The 26,169-nt window shown below is 50.5% G+C and overlaps 1 protein-coding gene across 2 annotated transcripts in view; it reads left to right on the forward strand.

Annotated features, from left to right (window-relative positions):
* RPS6KA6 (ribosomal protein S6 kinase A6) overlaps nucleotides 1-25,794 on the forward strand; it is an 84,556-nt gene extending 58,762 nt beyond the window's left edge. The window contains exons 14-21 of one of the 2 annotated variants that reach the window (XM_038747982.1): nucleotides 597-722; nucleotides 3,571-3,660; nucleotides 6,821-6,979; nucleotides 15,553-15,714; nucleotides 16,841-16,917; nucleotides 19,412-19,529; nucleotides 23,499-23,639; nucleotides 25,570-25,794. In XM_038747982.1, the coding sequence (XP_038603910.1) occupies nucleotides 597-722; nucleotides 3,571-3,660; nucleotides 6,821-6,979; nucleotides 15,553-15,714; nucleotides 16,841-16,917; nucleotides 19,412-19,529; nucleotides 23,499-23,639; nucleotides 25,570-25,695 (999 nt within the window). In that variant the 3' untranslated portion in view covers nucleotides 25,696-25,794. The remainder of the gene's footprint in view (nucleotides 1-596; nucleotides 723-3,570; nucleotides 3,661-6,820; nucleotides 6,980-15,552; nucleotides 15,715-16,840; nucleotides 16,918-19,411; nucleotides 19,530-23,498; nucleotides 23,640-25,569) is intronic. The other variant, XM_038747983.1, reaches the window with a different exon arrangement.
* The last annotated feature ends 375 nt before the right edge of the window (nucleotides 25,795-26,169 follow it).

Here is a 26,169-nt window from a genome sequence, read left to right on the forward strand (position 1 = left end):
AGACTGTGAGCCCACTGTTGGGTAGGGACTGTCTCTATATGTTGCCAATTTGTACTTCCCAAGCGCTTAGTACAGTGCTCTGCACATAGTAAGCACTCAATAAATACGATTGATGATGATAATGATGTTCCAAGCACTGGGGAGGTGACAAGGCGATCAGGTTGTCCCACGGGGGGCTCACAGCCTTCATCCCCATTTTTGTGGGGTCATTCATTCACTCAGTCGTATTTATTGAGCACTTACTGTGTGCAGAGCACTGTACTAAGCGCTTGGGAAGTACAGGTTGGCAACATATAGAGACGGTCCCTACAGTGGGCTCACCGTGGAAGACCGCTACTTGCTTCAACTTGGCTCACCCCCCTGTAGATCAGTCAGCCAATGAATGCTATTTATTGAGCGCTCACTGTGTACAGAGCACTGTACTAAGCGATTAGGAGAGGACAGTACAGTATAGGAGCTTTCAGTCTCCAAGAGGAAAAACCCAGCCAGACTTTCCTTTACAAGCACTCGAAGACGGTTGATATATTTCCGCGGTTCTGGGACCAGTCTCCATCCTCCGACAAATATTTCCGTGCTCTGTTTTTGTTTTTCTGAAGCAACTCCACGGCAGCGGCGCCCAGTTTAATGACGTGTACGAATTAAAGGAGGACATTGGCGTTGGCTCCTATTCAGTGTGCAAGCGATGCGTGCACGGAGCCACCGGCATGGAATTGGCCGTGAAGGTACTTGTGTGTGGGGGCATCCAGTCTACTTGGGTGGGCGTTAGAAGTAGCGTATTAAATAGTCATTCGGGCGGGGGACCCTCTCAGAGGACGGAAGGATTGGTGAGGATGTCCGGGTTTTCCAAGCTGCGCGTTGGAATGCTGTTGTGTTTCCCGCCGAAGACGTCGTCACTTTCAATCGGTCAATAAATCGTCTGTATTGAGCGCTTACTGTGTGCAGAGCACTGTACTAAGTGTTTGGGAGAGAACGGTAAGCAACATAACACACATTCCCTGCCCACAGAGAGCTTACAGTCTAGAGGCCAAGCTTCACCACATGTGTTTGGATCCTGAAAGCAGTTTGTGAATTTGCTTGGATCGGCACCTCTGTCTAAATAGACTGAGTCGAGTTTTCAGAGAAGCGGACAAAAATGCACCTAATAATAGTAATAATGGCATTTATTAAGCGCTTACTATGTGCAAAACACTGTCCTAAGCGCTGGGGGAGGTTACAAGGTGATCAGGTGGTCCCACAGGGGGCTCACAGTCTTAATCCCCGTTTTACAGATGGGGGAACTGAGGCACAGAGAAGCGAAGTGACCTGCCCCAAGTCACACAGCTGACAATTGGCCGAGGCGGGATTCGAATCCGTGACCCCTGACTCCAAAGCCCGTGCTCTTTCCACCGAGCCGCGAAGCGCTATGTCATTTAGTGCCAAATAAATGTTGAGGCTCCGTTGGTTAGATCGGAGCTCCCCGAGGATGGGAATCGATGGCATTTTTAATCAGTGCTATATATTGAGACTGTGAGCCCGTTGTTGAATAGGGACTGTCTCTATATGTTGCCAACCTGTACTTCCCAAGCGCTTAGTACAGTGCTCTGCACACAGTAAGCGCTCAATAAATACGATTGAATGAATGAATGAATTGAGCACTTACTGGGTGCAGAGTACCATAGTAAGCCTTACCAAGACTGTGAGCCCACTTTTGGGTAGGGACCGTCTCTATATGTTGCCAACCTGTACTTCCCAAGCGCTTAGTACAGTGCTCTGCACACAGTAAGCGCTCAATAAATACGATTGAATGAATGAATGGAGAATCAGATTCACCCATACGTTTGTTCGGCTGGAGACGGTGCGCTCGCTTCTCCCGTAATGGGTGTTTCCACCATGCGTTTTGGGCAGAACTGGGAACGTTCTCCCAACAGCGGGGGCCCTTTTGGGTCCAGGGTCCATGCGCACCCAACCGACGTCAGTCAATCGATCAGTTATATTGTACCAACTTGTACTTCCCAAGCGCTTAGTACAGTGCTCTGCACACAGTAAGCGCTCAGTAAATACAATTGATTGATTGATTGAGCTCTGTGTGCGGCTCACTGGGGGACCTGGTGGGGACGCTCCTGAGTCCCCTTGCCACGGGCATCTGGGAGGGTAATAATTATGGTACCTGTTAAACGCTTACTACGTGCCAGACACTGCACTAGACGCTGGGATGGATATAAGCGTGGCTCAGTGGAAAGAGCCCGGGCTTGGATGTCAGAGTCATGGGTTCAAATCCTGGCTGCACCAGTGGTCAGCTGTGTGACTTTGGGCAAGTCACGTCACTTCTCTGGGCCTCATCTGTAAAATGGGGATGAAGACTGTGAGCCCCACGCGGGACAACCTGATCACCTTATATCCTCCCCAGCGCTTAGAACAGTGCTTTGCACATAGTAAGCGCTTAACAAATGCCATCATTATTATTATTATTATTATTATTATTATTATTATTATTATTATTCTCTGGCCCTCATCTGTAAAATGGGGATGAAGACTGTGAGCCCCACGCGGGACAACCTGATCACCTTGTATCCTCCCCAGCACTTAGAACAGTGCTTTGCACGTAGTAAGCACTTAACAAATGCCATTATTATTGTTATTATTATTCTCTGGGCTTCATCCGTAAAATGGGGATGAAGACTGTGAGCCCCACGCGGGACAACCTGATCACCTTGTATCGTCCCCAGCGCTTAGAACAATGCTTTGCACATAGTAAGCGCTTAACAAATGCCATTATTATTATCATTATTATTATTATTCTCTGGGCCTCATCTGTAAAATGGGGATGAAGACTGTGAGCCCCACGCGGGACAACCTGATCACCTTGTATCGTCCCCAGCGCTTAGAACTGTGCTTTGCACATAGTAAGCACTTAACAAATGCCATTATTATTGTCATTATTATTATTATTCTCTGGGCCTCATCTGTAAAATGGGGATGAAGACTGTGAGCCCCACGCGGGACAATCTGATCACCTTGTATCCTCCCCAGCGCTTAGAACAGTGCTTTGCACATAGTAAGCGCTTAATAAATGCCATTATTATTATGATACAAGCAAATCAGGATGGACACAGTCCCTGTCCCATGTCATCATCATCATCAATCGTATTTATTGAGCGCTTACTGTGTGCAGAGCACTGTACTAAGCACTTGGGAAATACAAGTTGGCAACATATAGAGACGGTCCCTACCCAACAGTGGGCTCACAGTCTGAAAGGGGGAGACTGTGGGGCTTACAGTCTCAATCCCCATTTTACAGATGAGGCAGCTGAGGCCCGGAGAAGGGAAGTGACTCGCCCAAGGTCACACAGCAGGCAAGTGGCAGAGCCAGGATTAGAACCCACGACCTTGGGATTCCCAGGCCCGGGCTCTGTCCACTACGCCGCGCAAAGAGCCGACTGCTCCAAGTCAGCATGTTATCCGTTCGGAGCCGCGAGGGCCAGCTGGCCAAGCCCCCTCCGAAAATCCCCTAAACAGGGCTGGGCGCGTGAAAGCTCAAGGAAACAAAAAGACTTCGTTTTCCTCAGAGTTTCCCCGAATCTTACTTCACAGATAATTGATAAAAGTAAAAGAGATCCGTCAGAAGAAATTGAAATCTTGATGCGTTACGGCCAGCACCCCAACATCATCACGTTAAAGGATGTAAGTATTCACCCTGAGGGCCTGAGAGGAACCCATTTCCTGCTCAGCCTAGTTTCCTTCTTCCAGGAATGCTGCCCGTTGAGTTAATAATAATAATAATAATAATAATAATAATAATAATAATAGTGGTATTCGCTGCCCGTTGAGTTAATGATAATAGTAATAGTGGTATTTAAGTACTTAAGCAGTGTGGCTCAGTGGAAAGAGCACGGGCTTTGGAGTCGGCGGTCATGGGTTCACATCCCGCCTCGGCCAGTTGTCAGCTGTGTGACTTTGGGCAAATGAATCAATCAGTCAATCAATCGTATTTATTGAGCGCTTACTGTGTGCAGAGCACTGTACTAAGCGCTTGGGAAGTACAAATTGGCAACATATAGAGACAGTCCCTACCCAACAGTGGGCTCACAGTCTAAAAGGGGGAGACAAAACCAAACATACTAACAAAATCACCTCATCTGTAAAATGGGGATGAAGACGGTGAGCCCCACGTGGGACAACCTGACTACCTTGTAACCTCCCCAGCGCTTAGAACAGCGCTTTGCACGTAGAAAGCGCTTAATAAATACCATTATTATTATTATTGCTGTGTGCCAAGCCGTGTCCTAAGCGTTGGGGTAGCTATAAGATGATCAGGTCGCAGCCTAAGTAGGAGAGAGACCAGGTATTGAATGTCCATTTTGCAGTGGAGGGAACTGAGGCACAGAGAAGTGAAGTGATTGTCCAAGGTCACCCGGCAGGCAGAGCTGGGATTAGAACCCAGATCCTCTGAGTCCCATGCCCAGGTTCTTTCCACTAGACTGCGAGCCCACTGTTGGGTAGGGACTGTCTCTATTTGTTCCCAACTTGTACTTCCCAAGCGCTCAGTACAGTGCTCTGCACACAGTAAGCACTCAATAAATACGATTGATAACGATGATGACTAGGCCACACCGCTTCTGCTCAATGAGTTTGAAAGGTTGCAAAATGGAATTTCCACTCTTTTGCGACACAATGGCAAAGTGGGCAGCTGTACATTGAGTTGCAGGAATGTCCAATGTTGCGTGGTTCCATAAAAACTTGAAAGGATGACCGAATTTCGGGAGATTTCCAAATCTTACTTCAGCGCTTGCCAGATTCAGCGACAGATTCGGAGGGAAGGGGATGGGGAGCAGATCGTTTTTGACAGAGGTCTATTCATCACCCAAGCTTTTTCCTTTTCCCCTCAGCGATCAGTTCTGGAGAGGTAACTAAACGGAATTTGTGACCTTTCGGTCGTCTCTCAAAAGGCGAGTCCTTGGGTTAGGGCATATGGTACCAGTATATTTGGAAGGGGCAAGAAAGTTTATCTTCAGGGCATATGGTACCAGTATATTTGGAAGAGGCAAGAAAGTTTATCTTCATCATGGGCAACTTCCAGATTTAAAAACTTTTGTATAGTGACGGTTTTTACAACATGGAGAGTCGGCCTGTTCCCCCGGGCAGCCAAGGGAGGGGCAGGGAGACTTTAAAGACCTTCCTCGTCCTGTTGCCCCACGATGGCTGAAATAGCTGTGGTCCCAGCAGAGAGTCGAAAAAGCCTGTGAGCCTGTTGTTGGGTGGGGACCGTCTCTAGATGTTGCCAACTTGTACTTCCCAAGCGCTTAGTACAGTGCTCCGCACACAGTAAGCGCTCAGTAAATATGAGTGATTGAATGAATAATAATAATAATTATTATGATGGTATTAAGTGCTTAGTATGTGCCAAGCACTGTTCTGAACCCTGGGGTAATAAGGTTGTCCCACGTGGGGCTCACGCTTTTAATCCCCACTTTACAGATGAGGTAACTGAGGCACAGGGAAGTTAAGTGACTTGCCCGAGGTCACACAGCTGACAAGCGGAGGAGCCGGGATTAGAACCCACATCCTCTGACTCCCAAGCCCGGGCTCCTTCCACTAAGCCTGTCTACAGGTTTTGTTGTCTGTCTCCCCCTTCTAGACTGTGAGCCCGTTGTCGGGTAGGGACCGTCTCTATATGTTGCCAACTTGTACTTCCCAAGCGCTTAGTAAGCGCTCAATAATATAATAATAATGATGGGATTTGTTAAGCGCTTACTATGTGCAAAGCACTGTTCTAAGCGCTGGGGAGGATGCAAGGTAATCAGGTTGTCCCACATGGGCCTCACAGTTTTAAACCCTATTTTACAGATGAGGGAACTGAGGCCCAGAGAAGGCAAGTGACTTGCCCAAGGTCACCCAGCTGACAAGCGGAGGAGCTGGGATTAGAACCCACATCCTCTGACTCCCAAGCCCGGGCTCCTTCCACTAAGCCTGTCTACATGTTTTGTTCTCTGTCTCCCCCTTCTAGACTGTGAGCCCGTTGTCGGGTAGGGACCGTCTCTATATGTTGCCAACTTGTACTTCCCAAGCGCTTAGTAAGCGCTCAATAATATAATAATAATGATGGCATTTGTTAAGCGCTTACTATGTGCAAAGCACTGTTCTAAGCGCCGGGGAGGATGCAAGGTAATCAGGTTGTCCCACATGGGGCTCACAGTTTTAAACCCCATTTTACAGATGAGGAAACTGAGGCCCAGAGAAGGCAAGTGACTTGCCCAAGGTCACCCGGCTGACAAGCGGAGGAGCCGGGATTAGAACCCACATCCTCTGACTCCCAAGCCCGGGCTCCTTCCACTAAGCCTGTCTACATGTTTTGTTCTCTGTCTCCCCCTTCTAGACTGTGAGCCCGTTGTTGAGTAGGGACCGTCTCTATATGTTGCCTATTTGTACTTCCCAAGCGCTTAGTACAGTGCTGTGCGCACAGTAAGCACTCAATAATATAATAATAATAATAATGATGGCATTTGTTAAGCGCTTACTATGTGCAAAGCACTGTTCTAAGCGCCGGGGAGGATGCAAGGTGATCAGTTTGTCCCACAGGGGGCTCACAGTCTTCATCCCCAATTTACAGATGAGGGAACTGAGGCCCAGAGAAGGCAAGTGACTGGCCCAGGGTCACCCAGCTGACAAGCGGAGGAGCTGGGATTAGAACCCACGTCCTCTGACTCCCAAGCCCGGGCTCTTTCCACCAAGCCCCGCGGCCCATCTCGCGGGAAAGCCCGAAACAAGCTGAAGTGGTTCCGAAGCAGAGCCGACCGGGCCGAAGGACGGAACCTCAGCGGTGCCTACTTCTTCTCTTCTCCAGGTGTACGACGACGGCAGGTACATTTACCTCGTTACGGAGCTGATGAAAGGAGGGGAGCTGCTGGATCGAATCCTCAGGCAGAAATATTTCTCCGAGCGGGAGGCTAGTGCCGTGCTGTACACCATCACGAAAACAGTAGACTACCTTCACTGTCAAGGAGTAAGTGGCCAAGCGCGGGGACTCGCCGCGCTTTCCCTGGGCGAACCGTTCCGGGGAAAAGAGCCGTTCGGGCTAGTGGGAGATGGGCCAGGCCGCCTCAGACTCCCTCCTAATTTCAGAGCGGTTTCCATCATCATCATCAATCGTATTTATTGAGCACTTACTATGTGCAGAGCACTGTACTTAAGCGCTTGGGAAGTACAAATTGGCAACATATAGAGACAGTCATCATCATCAGTCGTATTTATTGAGCGCTTACTATGTGCAGAGCACTGTACTTAAGCGCTTGGGAAGTACAAATTGGCAACATATAGAGACAGTCATCATCATCAGTCGTATTTATTGAGCGCTTACTATGTGCAGAGCACTGTACTTAAGCGCTTGGGAAGTACAAATTGGCAACATATAGAGACAGCCATCATCATCAATCGTATTTATTGAGCGATTACTATGTGCAGAGCACTGTACTTAAGCGCTTGGGAAGTACAAATTGGCAACATATAGAGACAGTCATCATCATCAGTCGTATTTATTGAGCGCTTACTATGTGCAGAGCACTGTACTTAAGCGCTTGGGAAGTACAAATTGGCAACATATAGAGACAGCCATCATCATCAATCGTATTTATTGAGCGATTACTATGTGCAGAGCACTGTACTTAAGCGCTTGGGAAGTACAAATTGGCAACATATAGAGACAGTCATCATCATCAATCGTATTTATTGAGCGCTTACTATGTGCAGAGCACTGTACTTAAGCGCTTGGGAAGTACAAATTGGCAACATATAGAGACAGTCATCATCATCATCATCAATCGTATTTATTGAGCGGTTACTATGTGCAGAGCACTGTACTTAAGCGCTTGGGAAGTACAAATTGGCAACATATAGAGACAGTCATCATCATCATCATCAATCGTATTTATTGAGCGCTTACTATGTGCAGAGCACTGTACTAAGCGCTTGGGAAGTACAAGTTGGCAACATACAGAGACAGTCCCTACCCAACAGTGGGCTCACAGTCTAAAAGGGGGAGACAAAACCAAACATACTAACAAAATAAAATAAATAGAATAGATATGTACAAGTAAAATAAATAGAGTAATAAATATGTACAAACATATATACATACATACAGGGAGCTCTTGCGGCTCCCAGCCCCGAGTGCTCTGTCCTAAGCTGTGCTGCCTCAGTTTGCCCGCAGGTTATTGGGCTGGCGGTGCGGTTGGATAAAACCCAATTCCGCAGGATGTCAGGGTACCGGGGAGATGGACGATTAGCAGGCCGTTCTTTCAGCACTGCCGGGAAAGAGCACTGGAAGCCGAAGGGGAAAGGGATCTTAGTTCACTTGGGGGAGCCCCATCCCTGCAGACCCTTTAGCCTGGGTATCCAGGAAAAGCTGGATAAATAGAATAGATATGTACAGGTAAAATAAATAAATAAATAGAGTAATAAATATGTACAAACATATATACGTATATACAGGTGCTGTGGGGAAGGGAAGGAGGTAAGATGGGGGGGATGGAGAGGGGGACGAGAGGGAGAGGAGGGAAGGGGCTCAGTCTGGGAAGGCCTCCTGGAGGAGGTGAGCTCTCAGTAGGGCCTTGAGAAGAGTACAGTTCATCAGAATAATAATAATAATAATGATGGCATTTATTAAGCGCTTACTGTGTGCAAAGCACTGTTCCAAGCACTGGGGAGGTTACAAGGTGATTGGGTTATCCCACGGGGGGCTCACAAACTTCACCCCCATTTTACAGATGAGGTAACTGAGGCCCAGAGAAGTGAAGTGACTTGCCCAAAGTCACCCAGCTGACAAGCGGCGGAGCTGGGATTCGAACCCGTGACCTCTGACTCCAAAGCCCGGGCTCTTTCCGCTGAGCCACGCTGCTTCATTGATTCTTTCAATCGTATTGATTGAGCGCTTACTGTGTGCAGAGCACTGGACTAAGCGCTTGGGAAGTACAGGTTGGCAACATATAGAGGCGGTCCCGACCCAACAATGGGCTCAAGAACACACACACAGCTACGACTGCACCATGTCAGCTTTCGGGAAGGTTTTACAGCCCCGGCTTGTGTTAGCGCACGTTTTGGCACGAGCCCAACCCCGGCGTTTTAAGACAACTGGATTATAGTCCCGATTCCACACTAATTACGTGCTGTGTGTGACCTCGGCCAAGTCACTTGATTTCTCTGGGCCTCAGTTACCATATAATAATAATGATAGCATTTATTAAGCGCTTACTATGTGCAAAGCACTGTTCTAAGCACTGGGGAGGTTACAAGGTGATCAGGTTGTCCCACGTGGGGCTCACAGTCTTAATCCCCATTTTGCAGATGAGGTTAACTGAGGCACAGAGAAGTTAAGTGACTTGCCCAAAGTCACACAGCCGACAGTTGGCAGAGCCGGGATTCGAACCCATGACCTCTAACTCCAAAGCCCGGGCTCTTTCCAGGGAGCCACGCTGCTTCTCTGTGCATATCTGTGCACAGCACATAGCAGTGCATAGCAGTGCATATCTGTGAAATAGGGATTAATCAATCAATCAATCATATTTATTGAGCACTTACTGTGTGCAGAGCACTGTACTAAGCGCTTGGGAAGTCCAAGTTGGCAACATATAGAGACGGTCCCTACCCAACAGCGGGCTCACAGTCTAGAAGGGGGAGACAGAGAACAAAACAAAACATCTTAACAAAATCAAATGAATAGAATAAATATGTACAAGTACAATAAATAGAGTAATAAATACATACAAACATATATACAGTATATAAGTATTATATCACTGTACTAAGCGCTTGGGAAGTACAAGTTGGCAACATATAGAGACGGTCCCAACCCAACAGTGGGCTCAGCACAGAGGGGTTCTCGGTGAGCTAGGTGTTTTTAAGACTTCGGTCTGCATAATCCAGCTAGGAATCCCTGACCCCTTCAAGAAGCCACTTTGGTGGGGGCTTTGGTGTTGTCCCTCTAGACTGTAAGCCCGCTGTGGGCAGGGATTGCCACTGTTCATTGTCGTATTGGTCTTTCCCAAGTGCTCAGTACAGTTCTAGCAGTGTTTTCATGTCTTTCCAAGAGCCCAAATTGCGGTGGAAAATATGTCCAGCCCCTTGGATTATTAATGTAAAAGCTTTGAGGGTTTTTTAGTTTTCGTTCTAAAACACACTACCTTCCTCTCTCCCCCTTGCCCCCCCTTCAGATTTTCCTCTGTAGATTGGGTCATTCAGGAAGTATGGAGAGATCCCCACACAAATACAGCAAACGTCCGAAAGAACCGCGGAGTACAGGAAAAATGAAAGGATTAAGACTGTGAGCCCCTTGAGGGACAGGGACTGTGTGCAACCTGATTATCTTGTATCTACCCCGGCGCTTAGGACAGTGCCTGGCACATAGTAAGCGCTTCAGAAGTACCAGTACAGTGTTCTGCCCACAGTGAGCGCTCAATAAATACTACTGAATGAATGACTGCAAAAGGTTATTTTCAGTGTTAAATCCTTGCTAAATAAAGATAGAGGCACTGCATATGTGTGTGTGCGTATGCGAAGACACCCACAAACATACACCGCACCCTTTGGTGAATGGAATAATGGGAAGAATGGAGTCCGGGAAAGCAGCGTGGCCTAGTGGAAGGAGCCTGGGTTTGGGAGTCAGAGGTCGTGGGTTCTAATCCTGCCTCTGCCACTTGTCAGCTGTGTGACTTTGGGCAAGTCGCTTAACTTCTCTGGACCTCAGTTACCTCATCTGTAAAATGGAGATTACGACTGTGAGCCCCACGTGGGACAAGCTGATCACCTTGTACCTCCCCAGCGCTTAGAACAGTGCTCTGCACATAGTAAGCGCTTAATAAATGCCATTATTATTATTATTATTGTTATTTAAAAACAAGAAACAAAATTGAAAGTGCAATTCCGTTTGTGCAGACTGTAAAAACCGAGTAACAGCACGGCACCCTCAGGAGATGGATCATTTGAGTGGAGTGTAATGAAATCGGAAATGTAAAGTGTCGGGGCTGGAAACGGCGAGGCGTTGTAATACTTGAATTGTACGGGCCAGGTTCTTTCTTTTAACTTTTCCCTCAAATCCGTTACCATCTTTCACCCTCCCTGGTCCTTTATGATCAGTCTGATCCAGGGATTTGGTTTGGAAAATGCCGTCACCTTAGAGTGCTGTGCACACAGTAATAAGCTTGATATTAGGCTGTCTGCAGCCTAGTCGAAGAAATGTGGCGTGGCTCGGTGGAAAGAGCCCGGGCTTTAGAGCCAGAGGTCATAGGTTCAAGTCCTGGCTCTGCCGATGGTCAGCTGTGTGACTTTGGGCAAGTCACTTCACTTCTCTGGGCCTCAGTTCCCTCATCTGCAAAATGGGGATTAAGCCTGTGGGACAACCTGATTGCCTTGTAACCTCCCCAGCGCTTAGAACAGTGCTCTGCACGTAGTAAGCGCTTAATAAATGCCATTATTATTGTTATTGGAAGTATTGTTAGACTGTGAATTTCTACTAACACTCTAGTCCTCTCCTGAGCAGTCAGTGCAGTGCTCTGCGCACAGTGAGCACTCAGTATGCACAATTTGTGGATCTAGAAAGAGCTCCTCACTCTCGGTTTCAAGGCTGTCCATCCCCTCGCCCCCTCCTACCTCACCTCCCTTCTCTCCTTCTCCATCCCAGCCCGCACCCTCCGCTCCTCTGCCATCGCTCACCTCCTCACCGGGCCTCCTTCTCGCCCGTCCCGCCGTCGACCCCCGGCCCACGTCCTCCCCCTGGCCTGGAATGCCCCCACTCCCTCTGCACATCCGCCAGGCTCGCTCTTTTCCTCCCTTCATAGCCCTACTGAAAGCTCACCTCCTCCAGGAGGCCTTCCCACACTGAGCCCACTTTTTCCTCTCCCCCCCCCATCCTCCCACCTTACCTCCTTCCCCTCCCCACAGCACCTGTATATATGTTTGTACAGATTGATTACTCTATTTATTTTACTTGTACATATTTACTATTGTATTTATTTTGTTAATGATGTGTATCTAGCTTTACTTCTATGTATTCTGATGACTGGACACCTGTCCACTTGTTTAGTTTTGTTGTCTGTCTCCCCCCTTCTAGACTGTGAGCCCGTTGTTGGGTAGGGACCGTCTCTAGATGTTGCCGACTTGTACTTCCCAAGATCCCGGGCTTTGGAGTCAGAGGTCATGGGTTCAAACCCCGGCTCCGCCGCTTATCAGCTATGTGACTTTGGGCAAGTCACTTAACTTCTCTGGGCCTCAGTTCCCTCATCTGTAAAATGGGGATGAAGACTGAGCCCCCTTGGGACAACCTGATCACCTTGTAACTTCCGCAGCTCTTAGAACAGTGCTTTGCACATAGTAAGTGCTTAATAAATGCCATCATTATTATTGTTATTAGTAGTAGTAGTAGTACAGTGCTCTGCACACAGTAAGCCCTCAATAAATACCATTGAATGAATGAATGAAAATGGAAAAAAAAGCCTGGCTTTTTTGTAATTTTCTCCTACTTTGAAGTAGACCGTTCATTCATTGTCGTATTTATTGAGCGCTTACTGGGTGCAGAGCACTGTACTAAGCACTTGAGAAAGTACAGTGTAGCAGTAAAGAGAGACAATCCCTGCACACAACGAGCTTCCAGTCAATAACCGAGTCCTTGAGTGTACATAAAGCTTCTGAGCGTCAGTTACATTAATTCTCTCTCCTTGCTTCATTTTGAATTTTGAATTTCTTTTTTCTTGAAGACTAAATGAGAGTGTTAAATTAGGATTTTTCCCAGAAAAACAAAGTCAAAGAAAATCATTATCCCAGGACTTGAGATGGATATCTTGAATTTCATTATAATCTTTGTGGGTACAGACATCGGGTACAGACTCTAATTTAACATATTCTATTTGAATTTATCATCCCAATATTATTTTTGTGTTATAAAAGCAAAAATCATTACCCGAAGATCAATCAGGTCATTCAATTATGAGAACATTTCCTTGTTCGTGTTCAAATTAAAGTCGTTGATGGCGTTTCATTTTCTTAAAATGGTGGTTCATTTTCAAATGGTGACCTTCATAATTTACTTAAGGTAATTTGACAGGAAATATTTCTTAGCAAATCCAGCAGTAAGGCTATCACATTTTCGAGTCGTCTTTTTCAGGATGAATAAATGTAGATTTCTCTTGGACTTTGGAATTCCCCCCACTAAAGAAAGGTTGTTCGCTGTCTTAGTGGCATTTTGCTAGGCGTTTACCTTCTCCCCGTATCTGGTCCGGGGCAATATTCGGCTTTTGGTCTCCTTATCGTCTAAAATTAAAGGAGAGCTGAAAGCGTGAGCCTTCTTTTCCCCTACTCTCTCTCCCGTCTGCATCGCATATGGATTTATAGATCTGCACCCCTTAAGCACTTGATATTCACCCAACCTTCAGCCCCCACAGCACTCAAGTACGCCTCCATAACCAATTTATTTGCACCGATGTCCGTTTCCCCCTCTAATAATAATAATAATAATAATGGCATTTATTAAGCGCTTACTATGTGCAAAGCACTGTTCTCAGCACTGGGGAGGTTACAAGGTGATCAGGTTGTCCCACTGGAGGCTCACAGTCTTAATCCCCATTTGACAGATGAGGTAACTGAGGCACAGAGAAGTGAAGTGACTTGCCCAAAGTCACACAGCTGACAAGTGGCGGAGCTGGAATTTGAACCCATGACCTCTGACTCCAAAGCCCGTGCTCTTTCTACTGAGCCATGCTTCTTCACTCTAGACCGTAAGCTTGTTGTGGCCAGATAACTTGTCCACCAACTCTGTTGTATTGGCCTCTCCCAAGCGCTTAGTCCATAGTAAGTGCTCAATCACTCGTTCTTGCCTGTCCCGCCATCGTCCCCTGGCCTGGAATGCCCTCCCTCTGCCCATCCGCCAAGCTAGCTCTCTTCTTCCCTTCAAAGCCCTACTGAGAGCTCACCTCCTCCAGGAGGCCTTCCCAGACTGAGCCCCCTTTTTCCTCTCCTCCTCCCCATCTCCCCCCGCCCTACCTCCTTTCCCTCCCCACAGCCCCTGTATATATGTTTGTACAGATTTATTACTCTATTTTACTTGTACATAGTTACTATTCTGTTTATTTTCATTCATTCATTCATTCAATCGTATTTATTGAGCGCTTACTGTGTGCAGAGCACCATACTAAGCGCTTGGGAAGGACAAGTTGGCAACATATGGAGACGGTCCCTACCCAACAGTGGGCTCACAGTCTAGAAGGGGGAGACAGACAATAAAACAAAACATATTAACAAAATAAAATAAATAGAATAAATTTGTACAAATAAAATAGAGTAATAAATCCGTACAAACATATATACATATATACAGATGCTGTGGGGAGGGGAAGGAGGTAAGGCAGGTGGGATGGGGAGGGGGAGGAGGGGGAGAGGAAGGAGGGGGCTCAGTGTGGGAAGGCCTCCTGGAGGAGGTGAGCTCTCAGTAGGGCTTTGAAGGGAGGAAGAGAGCTAGCTGGGCGGATGGGCAGAGGGAAGGCATTCCAGGCCTGGGGGATGACGTGGGCCGGGGGTCGACGGCGGGACAGGCGAGAACGAGGCCCGGTGAGGAGATTAGCGGCAGAGGAGCGGAGGGTGCGGGCTGGGCTGGAGAAGGAGAGAAGGGAGGGGAGGTAGGAGGGGGCGAGGGGATGGACGGCCTTGAAGCCCAGGGTGAGGAGTTTTTGCCTGATGAGTAGGTCGACTGGTAGCCACTGGAGATTTTTGAGGAGGGGAGTAACATGCCCAGAGCGTTTCTGCACAAAGGCGATCCGGGCAGCGGCGTGAAGTATGGATTGAAGTGGGGAGAGACAGGAGGATGGGAGATCAGAGAGGAGGCTGATGCAGTAATCCAGTCGGGATAGGATGAGACATTGAACGAGCAGGATAGCAGTCTGGATGGAGAGGAAAGGGTGGATCTTGGCGATGTCGCGGAGGTGAGACCGGCAGGTTTTGGTGACGGATTGGATGTGAGGGGTGAACGAGAGAGCGGAGTCGAGGGTGACACCAAGATTGCGGGTTTGTGAGACGGGAAGGATGGTAGTGCCGTCAACAGTGATGGGAAAGTCAGGGAGAGGGCAGGGTTTGGGAGGGAAGATAAGGAGTTCAGTCTTGGACATGTTGAGTTTTGTTAATGATGTACATTTAGCTTTAATTCTATTTGTTCTGACGACGACACCCGTCCACTTGTTTTGTTGTCTGCCTCCGCATTCTAGACTGTGAGCCCATTGTTGGGTAGGGACCATCTCTATATGTTGCCGACTTGTACCTCCCAAGCACTTAGTACAGTGCTCTTCACAGAGTAAGCACTCAATAAATACGATTGAATGAATGAATGAATAAGGAGAGTTAACCTTTTTGCATTTAAGCCTCTTGGTGAAAGTCAGAGCGGGTCTCATTCCCGAAAATCAATTCCAGTTTGTGCAAGTATGGCAAGGCATTGGGAAGGGAGGCCCGGGGGGAAAGGGGCGTGACATCCCCCGAGGTTATCGGCCTCTCAGAGGTGCAGTCATGAAACCCTGGGAATTAAAGATTTTCTCTCCTATCCCCCAGGTAGTGCATCGAGACCTGAAACCTAGTAACATTTTATACATGGATGACTCCAACAACGCGGACTCCATCAGGATATGCGATTTCGGCTTTGCGAAACAGCTCCGGGGAGACAACGGACTGCTCCTGACTCCTTGCTACACCGCCAACTTTGTGGCCCCCGAGGTAGTCCCGGCTCCGCCCCGGCGTCGGGCCCTCGCTCTGCTGTTGCGCTCTCCCCCGCGGGGTCACCGGGCCCAACCGGTTCCATCGTGGCGTCTGCCCTGCTCGTGCGCTTTGGAATCGCGTTCACTTCAGTCCAAAAGAACCGGGCTGTCAATTGCAGTGTAATTTCAGGCTGCAGGGATGGTGGTAGGTGATGATGATAATAATCATGGTATTTGTTAAGCACTTACTATGTGCCACACGCACTGTATTAAGCATTGTGGTGGATACAAGCAAACCAGTTTGAACACAGTCCCTGTCCCATCGGGGGCTCACAGTCTCAACCCCCATTTTACGGATGAGGGAACTCTGAGGCCAATCAATCAATCAATCAGTTGTATTTACTGAGCGCTTACTGTGTGCAGAGCACTGTACTAAGCGCTTGGGAAGTCCAAGTTGGCAACATATAGAGACAGTCCCTACCCAACAGTGGGCTCACAATCTAAAAGGGGGAGACAGAGAACAAAACCAAATGTACTAACAAAATAAAATCAATAGAATAGATGTGTACAAGTAAAATAAATAAATAGAGTAATATGTACAAACATATATACATATATACAGGTGCTGTGGGGAAGGGAAGGAGGTCCAGAGAAGTGATTTGCCCGAGGCCGCGCAGCAGATAAGTATGAGGAGCAGCGTGGCTCAGTGGAAAGAGCCCGGGCTTGGGAGTCAGAGGTCAGGGGTTCGAATCCCGGCTCCACCACTTAGCTGTGTGACTTCGGGCCAGTCACTTAACTTCTCTGGGCCTCAGCTCCCTCATCTGTAAAATGGGGGTGAAGACTGTGAGCCCCACTTGGGACAAGCTTGATTGCCTTGTACCCCCCCCAGCGCTTAGAACAGTGCTTTGCACATAGTAAGCACTTAACAAATACCAACATTATTATTATTATTATTATTATTATTATTATTATTATTATTATTATTATTAGCGGAGCTGGGATGAGAACCCATGACCTTCTGACTCCCAAGCCCACGCTCTACGTACTGTTCCCTGCCGCTTCCGGCGAGATAGGGGCCACCCCGCTCCTTCACGGGCGCTAGCCTGATGTCTGCCGCTTTTGATGGTGACGTTTTTCTCTCGTAGGTTCTCATGAGGCAGGGGTACGATGCTGCGTGTGACATCTGGAGCCTGGGGGTTCTCTTGTACACAATGCTGGCTGGGTAGGAAACTCTCGCTCCCGCCGAGGGCCGCCGTCGCCGTGGTGTCCGAAACGTCTCGCACGCCGGGCCCGTTTCCCCGGCTTCCGGGGCTTCCCGGCGACCACCGGGTTCCGGGGACAGGGCTGTGACCTGAGGGAAAGGATTGTTACTTGTCTGTCGAGCAGGAGTCCCGAGGAAAGTGGGGTGGGTTCCAGCTAGAACAGGGTAGGACCCGGCCCCCGATGCAGAGCTTCAGGCCTCCTTTCCTCCCCAGGTTAGAGTGAAATGACCAAACGCCACCTTCCCAAGGCCAAGGGCATTAATACGTCTTATCAATGGGCAACCTAATTTTGTTCTCTGGGTCGTCTTGTTCTGGCCGTGGGATTTGCAAGCCATAGTGGCTGGCATTCATTCATTCATTCAATCGTATTTATGGAGCGCTTACTGTGTGCTGTGAGCACTGGACTAAGCGCTTGGGAAGTACAAGTTGGCCTGCTGTAACCCGTTTGTGTGTCTCTCTGCAAACTGTGGCCAGCCTCTCCCGGGATGTGAGTGCTCTGGCAGCATCTCCCCGCCACAACCTCCAACCCACTTCTCCAACCCCCCCATCACAGTTGTATGACCCAGGAGCACGCTTCCGCCCAGACACGCGTGCCCAGATGGCCCACAGCGGCACGGGAGGTGCTGAGTGCGGGTGTTGGCTTGAGCCTTCCTTCACCTGGGTTCTTTATAGAGCATCGCCCGTCGTCTAGGAGAGCTGACCGGGCTTTACGGTGTGGGAGTCGGGGTTTTAGCCACAGGAGAGTCCTTTCAGACCGGCCCACTCCATCTCCAAGCTGCCTTTCGGCTGTGTGCTTGACTCCCACCTCACACTTGGCCTTCCCGGCATCTATGGATTATCTTTTCACCACCACGCACATATTGGGCTGGAACAAGGTTGGATCCATCCAGGCCTCCCAGCCTTTTTTTTTTTAATGGTATTTTTTAAGCGCTTACTATGTGCCAGGCCCCGTACTAAGCACTGGGTTAGATACAACCCAGTCCCTGACATCATCATCAATCGTATTTATTGAGTGCGTACTATGTGCAGAGCACTGTACTAAGCGCTTGGGAAGTACAAATCGGCAACATATAGAGACAGTCCCTACCCAACAGTGGGCTCACAGTCTAAAAAAAAAGAAAAGGGGCATCCCAAACAGGCCCTGCTGAGGGGTATTTTCTAGCTCTCCCTGTTTTGGGGGCAGTTTCCAATCGGCATACCGAACGGTGAATGGACACCGTGACACCAGGACAGGAGGAAATGAATCCGGAGGAGGGAGTTATTAGACGGATGTGGTCCGGAAAGCCGACTGGCTGATTGTTGTCTGTCCCACGTGGGGCTCATAGTCTTAATCCCCATTTTGCAGATGAGACAGCTGAGGCCCAGAGAAGCAAAACGACTTGTCCAAGGTCACACAGCAGACAAGTGGCGGAGCGGGCATTAGAACCCGGGCCCTTCTGACTACTAGGCCACACTGCCTCTTGCCTCTCACCCCAAACTGCCGAGCCGGAGAGTGTGGAACCCCCTCCGGGCCTCATTTTTTTCTCGAGTCACTCTATCTTTGGGGCGAAGCAGCAGGGGACTCCACTTGGGCACCGAGTTCGGAAGCTCGATTCTCCGCCCGGACAACAATCAGCCAGTCGGCTCTCCGGACCACGTCCGTCTAATGACTCCCTCCGGATTCACTTCCCCCTGTCCTGGTGTCACGGTGTCCATTCACCGTTCGGTATGCCGATTGGAAACTGCCCCCAACATAGGGAGAGCTAGAAAATACCCCTCAGCGGGGCCTGTATGGGATGCCCCTTTTCTTTCCCGAAGAGGCCCGGCGGACGCGTTCGAGCCCATCAGCAGGGGCTGCCTTGGCAAATTAAGAAAACTGAGCAGCCGGGTCCTACTAGCTGACGTTTCCCGATCTTCGGGGCCCGCTCCAGGAGGGAAGGGGTGATCCAGGGGTACAGGGGAGGCGGGATGAGGGGCAAGAGGGGTGTCCGTTTCCCAGTCTCGCCCAGCAGGTTCAGGTTTTCAAGCCTAAGCCCTATTTTGAAAAAGCCTGAACTCCAAACTCGTCCACGCTCTCAAGCTTAGTGAAGATTCGAACGGCGGGACCCACAAACCTAGAACTAAATGGTTTATCCTGGGGCACCCGTTGAAAAAAAGAGGAAAGTAGCCATTCTTAGACTCCGGTTGTTGTCCCGCTGCCACAATTTTCAGATCTCAGTCCCTTTCCGCAAGTCTCCCGTGAGGAGTAAAAAGCCGCAGCGGCGGGGAACCCCACCGTCCCGTGGCCCCGTCTGCTCAGGGGCCGGGCCGGAAGGCTGGAGGGGGGCGGAGGGGGCGGGGAGGGCATTAGACGGTGTCTTTCGTGTAGTCCCCAGCGAAGCGTTGCATGAAATCCTGCGTCCGCCACCCTCCCGAGGTGCCCCATGTTTGTAATTCTCTGCTACTAAAACCTGTGTTTGTGTGTTTTTTCACTAGCTATACTCCTTTTGCTAATGGCCCCAATGACACTCCCGAAGAAATCCTCTTACGGATAGGTAGTGGGAAGTTCTCTTTAAGCGGTGGCAACTGGGACACAGTTTCAGATGCAGCAAAGGTGTAAATATATTTTGTTGTACCTTTCATTAAGCATGCGAACACGATATCACAGACCCCGACTAAGCCGCGTTTGAAGTGTTGACTAACCCGGCCAGCCCGGGCGTTCGAGTCCGCCGTTGCGCTTCTGGGGTAGCCGGGGTTTGCGTCAGCCCTTCCTCTTCTGGTGGAATGATCGCTATCATCATCAATCGTATTTATTGAGCGCTTACTATGTGCAGAGCACGGTACTAAGCACTTGGGAAGTACAAATTGGCAACATATAGAGACAGTCCCTACCCAACAGTGGGCTCACAGTCTAAAAGGGGGATCGCTTTCCTAGCCGGATCTTGGTTTTGAAGACTCCCTAGGCCACTGCTCCGAAGCTCAAATGAGAGATGGCTTTTTAGTGCAAATGAACTGGAATAGTATTTCTCAGATTCGAGTACTGTTTCCATACGTTCGGACTCAAGCCTCCTTTTGAGCCGACGGCACAAATGATATCTAGAGATCACGGTCTCCCCCGCTGCACGCACAAAAAACTCTTCCTCTTAAAAAGGACAAATTATCTTCCTAGCTGGACAGAATGGTTTAAGGAGCTTAAGCCTGTCCCAAATGGACTAATGAAGACCGAGGGAGACACAGGCCCCGGGCACCGATCGTTTTGCCGGAGATAAAAATTGGACTTGACAGAGTGTGTATTTTTGACACCTGTGGGGAGCGACTGATATGTTCAGATTGGTGTGGGACGGCATCTAGGGTCCCTAAATATCCTGTAAAATAACAACGTGGTTCACACCGTGCCGGTAGAACCCGCACCATTTTGGGCCATTTATCCAACTTTCCCTGAGGGGCTGGAGGGGCAAACAAAAAGCGGGCCATACGTGAATATGGCCTCCCCAGAAGTGTACAGCGGATGTCGGTTTCCCGGTCAGTTTTGGTTTAGCAGATTGCCGACCACTTTATTGACGAGCAGAAGGCGACTCTCCTTGCGGAGCTGAGAACTTGGCGAGCGGAGCTGAGTCAGGTAGCCAGGGTGGATCCCGACGAGGCCCCGCGGGCCTCTCCGGCATCCGGAGACGGGGCAGTAGTCACAGCGTAGCGCTGAGGACTCGCTCCTCTCTCCCAGGCTCAGCTCTCTTTGTGATCCCCTGGGCTTTGGGCCCTCTCTTCGCCCCTTGGGGCTTTCCGCTTACCCCGCTGGAGCGGTCAGTCCCGCTGCCTTCTCCTGACTTCCCTTTCCGTTTTCCATTCCGCGTCGCCGGCCTCTCTCTCTCTCCCTGGGCTCCGCTTCTTCCCCGGTCCTCGCTTGAGCCGCCTGAGCATCCTCCAGCACTCGGGTCTCTGACCAGTCCTCAGAGCGGCCCCTCTCGGGGTCAGGATTCACATTGGGTTTCACTTTGCCTCCATCGGACCCGGCGGAGTCCAGGGAGAAATCCCCACCAGAGGCTGAGGGAAGCGGCAGAAGGGGAGGGGTGGCCTGCATCCTTCCATCTTTAAGGATAGGGCTAGCTTAGGTAGCGGGGTCCTGGCCAACAGTTGATGGTAGCCACCAGACAGGCCCCCCCACACCTCGAGGTAGGGGGAAGCGCGGGCATTTCGGACTCTCCCCGCTCCAGGAAGGTGTGAGAGGAGCCCGGGTACGGGGAACGTTTTTCCTGGCTCGACTGCTGGGATAGAGTGCGTTTTTCCAGTTATCTCAAAGGGATGCAACCCTCCCTGGGCCCAAGCTGACTTGGAACGGCTTCCAAAGGAAATGTTTCGGGTGCAAATTCAGCTCCGCCCAAGCCCATTTATTCGCAATGTCTTTCCGAAGAGGGCCCCAGTCCGTGTAGAGGGAGCTTAGCTTCACCATGGTCTGAGATGACTGGAGGCCAGAGAGAGAACGTGGACTCTATGCAGACTTCCCCTCCCGTCTGAGAATTAGGACGAAAATGAAGTCAAACCCAAACGTTTCTAGTTGGCTTGCTCTTCCCATGGAGGGGACTTTCCTAGCCCGTGGGATCCAGCCTGCCCATTGGCATGAGGAATGGCTTCCAGTCAGGCGCACAATCACTTTCAAATCCACAGCCCCTTCCCCGGGGAGGTTTGTCCCCGCTTTGACCCCACATAATCTGTCCCCATTTTTCCTGTTCAGCTCCGAGGGTGTCCCCCCGGGCAACTGAAAAACGGCCAGCCCAGTGGCAACCGTGAGTTAGGCGGGAGTCGCGAGGGAGATGGCTTTCTTCTTTGCTGCCGAGAAAATTCAGCGATTCCTGAGCGTCCTGGCTTCCATTTGTATTTCCGCCTTAGTCCCGGCTCATCCTCCAGCTAAAACGTGCCACTCTTTTCCGAGAGATGGTTGGTGGAGCCGTGAGGCCCCGTCAACGAGTTTGGCGTTCTTTCATTCATTCAGTCGTATTTATTGAGCGTTTACTGTGTGCAGAGCACTGTACTAGGCACTTGGCAAGTACAAGTACATTCTTCCAGTCTGCATAGCAGGAACACGTGGCTCCCCCCGAAAACAGGCATAGAAGGGCCAAGAGCCCCACCTGTTCAGCCCCCCCACCCCCAAACGAGCACCAGGAGGCAAGTCGCAGCTCCAAAGTCCCTTCCGACGGGGCTTGCTGTAGGGAGTTTGTCCATTCCCTTCCTTCCTTCAATCGTATTTGTTGAGCGCTTACTGCGTGCAGAGCACTGGACCAAGCGTTTGGAAAGTACAATTCATTCATTCATTCGTTACTGTGTGCAGAGCGCTGGACTATAATAATACTAATTACATTTATTAAGCAATTCCTGTGCCACAGAGCCTGTGGGCACCTGGGCCTGAACTGGGCCTTTCCAAAGTGAGTTCTGAGTCAGTGTTTGGACGGCTCAGGCAGAGGATGGTGACATCTTCATAGCCTAGGGGGTGGCGTTCACCAATCCAAAGCCACCGCCCTGCCACCAGGACCCTTGAGCGACGCAAGGGGTGGTCAGTTCCCTCTCCCCACTAACCCCCATCTCCCAAATCAGGGGCCTGACTGGAGGGGGCAGAGGGGCCAGGCCCCTCAGCACAGCCCCCAACCCCCCGGGGGACGTCACAGAGCCGATACCCCGGGACCTTTTTGAGGGAGGGGTTGTCTGGGGCTCCGGTGAACCTCTGGTCCTCCCAGTTGGCTGCCACCTTTGGCTTTGCTCCGGGCCGGGTCCCGGATCCTTGTTGGAATGGTCCGGTCTGCTCTTCCCTCTGGGCCTCTGTCCCTTTCCGCTTCTCACCCTAACGATACGCTTTTATACGAGCTGCCGTTTCTACCGTGGGGCTCCGTCTTACCCGGCTGCTTCTCGGGGGGGATCAACGGGATTGACAGAAATCCAATTCCGTTCTGGCAGCCGTTTACTAGAGAGAAGCCTGTTGGGCGACCGCCATTGGGATTGAGCCCTGGCAGTTGGGACAGGCAAAGAACAGGAGGAGCCGAGGTCCCGGCCCTGGGGGAGCTTACAGTCTAGCGGTGATGACAGATACGTGCGTTGTTTATGGACACGGGAGGAAGAGGGAAAGGGGCGAGGACACGATGGAGGAGACATGTCATCCGCCAGAGCGGATGGTGAAAGCCAGACCACGCTCTGCTACTGGATGTCGTAATGGGGAGCCTGCGGAATCCCTTTGTTTTTTTGGCCGGTAGTGCTGTGTACTGCTGGGGGAGCGGTCCAGTCCGTGCCCCGTGGGAGAGAGAGATTAGGAAGGTTGGACCGACCCCCTCCGTCTTCTAGGATAAATAAAATTACATATCTCTGCCCGTTTAAACTACCGGCGTGGCCCAGCGTCCATTTGACGCCATCAGCCTGCTTTTTCTCAGATAGAATACAAAAGGCAAGCATTGCGACTTGGGCAGAGTGGGCTCTATTTTGTTTGGCATGTCGCGTTGATGTTTGGAGCGGTGATTTTTTTTTTCTGCCGCGGTCACGGGCGTGGAGTTGCGTATTCGGCTTGACTTGGGCCTGCTTGTTTTCTCTCCCCCTTCCAACGCAGGACCTGCTGTCCCACATGCTCCACGTGGACCCTCAGCAGCGATTCACCGCCGAGCAAGTCCTGAAACACTCGTGGATCGCCTGCAGGGACCAGCTGCCTCACTATCAGCTCAACAGGCAAGACGCGCCCCATCTAGTCAAGGTAACTCGCTCCCGGCCGGCCCTCGGGACCACCTCGACCGCCGGGCCGCAGACCCCGGGGCGGGTCCCAGCAGCGGGGAGCCATCCTGGGTGCTAGGCCTAGTAGAAAGAGCCCGGGCCCGGGACTCAGAGGACCTGGGTTCGAATCCCAGCCCCACCATTTGTCTGCTGGGGGACTTTGGGCAAGTCCCTTCCCTTCTCCGTGCCTCAGTTCCCTCATCTGCATGGTGATTCAATACCTGCTCTCCCTCCTACTTAGACAGTCAGCACCATGTGGGACCTAATTAACTTGTATCTGCCCCTGTACTTAGTAATAATAGTAATGATGGCATTTGTTAAGCGCTTACTATGTGCAAGGCACTGTTCTGAGCGCTCGGGGGGATACAAGGTGATCACGTTGTCCCACGTGGGCTCACAGTCTTGATCCCCATTTTACAGATGATGTAACTGAGGCTCAGAGAAGTTTAAGTGACTTGCACAAGGTCACACAGCTGACAATTGGCGGAGCTGGGATTTGAACCCATGACCTCTGACTCCAAAGCCCAGGCTCTTTCATCATCATCATCATTCTCTGTCTCCCCCTTTTAGACTGTGGGCCCACTGTTGGGTAGGGACTGTCTCTATATGTTGCCAACTTGTACTTCCCAAGCACTTAGTACAGTGCTCTGCACACAGTAAGCGCTCAATAAATACGATTGATGATGATGTTGTGCCACTCTTAGTATAGTGCTTGACACATAGCCCTTAACAAGTACCACAGTTATTATTATTAGTAGTATTCCCAGTCGATTTGTGCTTACTAGAGAACAGTTTCCCCCATTAATTATTCATCATGTGATTCATTGAGCACTTGCTCTTTACTAAGTGGTAGGACCCACACAAGATAATCAGATAATGATGGCATTTGTTAAGTGAGAAGCAGCGTGGCTCAGTGGAAAAGAGCCTGGGCTTTGGAGTCAGAGGTCATGGGTTCAAATCCCGGCTCCGCCAACTGTCAGCTGTGTGACTTTGGGCAAGTCACTTCACTTCTCTGGGCCTCAGTTCCCTCATCTGTAAAATGGGAATGAAGACTGTGAGCCCCCCGTGGGACAACCTGATCACTCTGTAAACTCCCCAGCGCTTAGAACAGTGCTCTGCACATAGTAAGCGCTTAATAAATGCCATTATTATTATTATTATTATTAAGCGCTTACTATATGCAAAGCACTGTTCTAAGTGCCAGCACTGTTCTAAGCTCTGATGGGGCATGACCCCTGCCTCTCCCCCCCGGGGTGGGTCAATCAATCAATCAATCAATCAATCGTATTTATTGAGCGCTTACTATGTGCAGAGCACTGTACTAAGCGCTTGGGAAGTACAAATTGGCAACACATAGAGACAGTCCCTACCCAACAGTGGGCTCACAGTCTAAAAGGGGGAGACAGAGAACAGAACCAAACATACCAACAAAATAAAATAAATAGGATAGAAATGTACAAGTAAAATAAATAAATAAATAGAGTAATAAATATGTACAACCATATATACATATATACAGGTGCTGTGGGGAAGGGAAGGAGGTAAGATGGGGGGATGGAGAGGGGGACGAGGGGGAGAGGAAGGAAGGGGCTCGGGGGGGGGGTCCCAGTGTAGGATGGAGGGAGGGCAGGGATCTTATCTCCTCGTTTTACAGAGGAGGACACCAAGGCCCAGAGAGGCTCAGTGACTCTCCTCAAGGCACCCAGCCGGCCGGTGCTGGGGTCAGGCCTGAACCCGGGTCTCCGGCCTGCCGTTTCCATGTTCATTCCAGCAGGCTTCGCGGCCTCCCGTCTACAGTAGAAATGTCCCGTTAAAATGCCGCTTTTCCCCCCACGGGGGGAAGCAGGGGTCCGGGAGGGGGCCCGCCTCGGCTGCCGGCCGCTGACACCGTGCTACGTCTCCCCCGTTCCCAGGGCGCCATGGCGGCCACCTACTCGGCCCTGAATCACAAGACGTTCCAGCCGGTCTTGGAGCCCGTGGCCGCTTCCAGTTTAGCTCAGCGGCGGAGCATGAAGAAGCTGACGTCCACGGACTTGTAGGCGAGCGCTCCGGCAGGGCCGCGACAGAACTCGGGACGGCCGCCGGCCCCGCCTGCGACCGACGGAGCTTCCCGCTGCACTACTTGAAGACTCTGTACAAGTCCCTTTTTTTAGAAAAGACGAAAAAGAAAAAGACCCCGGCCCTCGGGACTCCCACCGTGTCGTTTGCAGGCGCTGCCCACGTGTGCGTTTTATTTCGGTTGACCGTTAGGCTTCGTCATCCCGACAGAGAGGCGCTTCCGTGTACGGGCCCGGAGAGGACGTGCGGCTGGAGGCCGCGGGGAACCGGCGTTCCGGTCCCACCGGAGATCGGAGGCTCCGGCACTGTCCGTCTGCGGGTCGGGGAGAGGGCCCGGGCCCATCCGGTGGATCCTGTCATCTCCCCTTCGGTGGCCGCGCCGGGGAAGGTAGGGCAGCAGGAGCGAGCGGGAGCTCCGTGGCGGTGGTAACTCTCGCCCGGGGAGAAGGGCAGTG

Source organism: Tachyglossus aculeatus, chromosome 6, assembly GCF_015852505.1.
Source record: "Tachyglossus aculeatus isolate mTacAcu1 chromosome 6, mTacAcu1.pri, whole genome shotgun sequence".
Taxonomy (NCBI): Eukaryota; Metazoa; Chordata; class Mammalia; order Monotremata; family Tachyglossidae; genus Tachyglossus; species Tachyglossus aculeatus.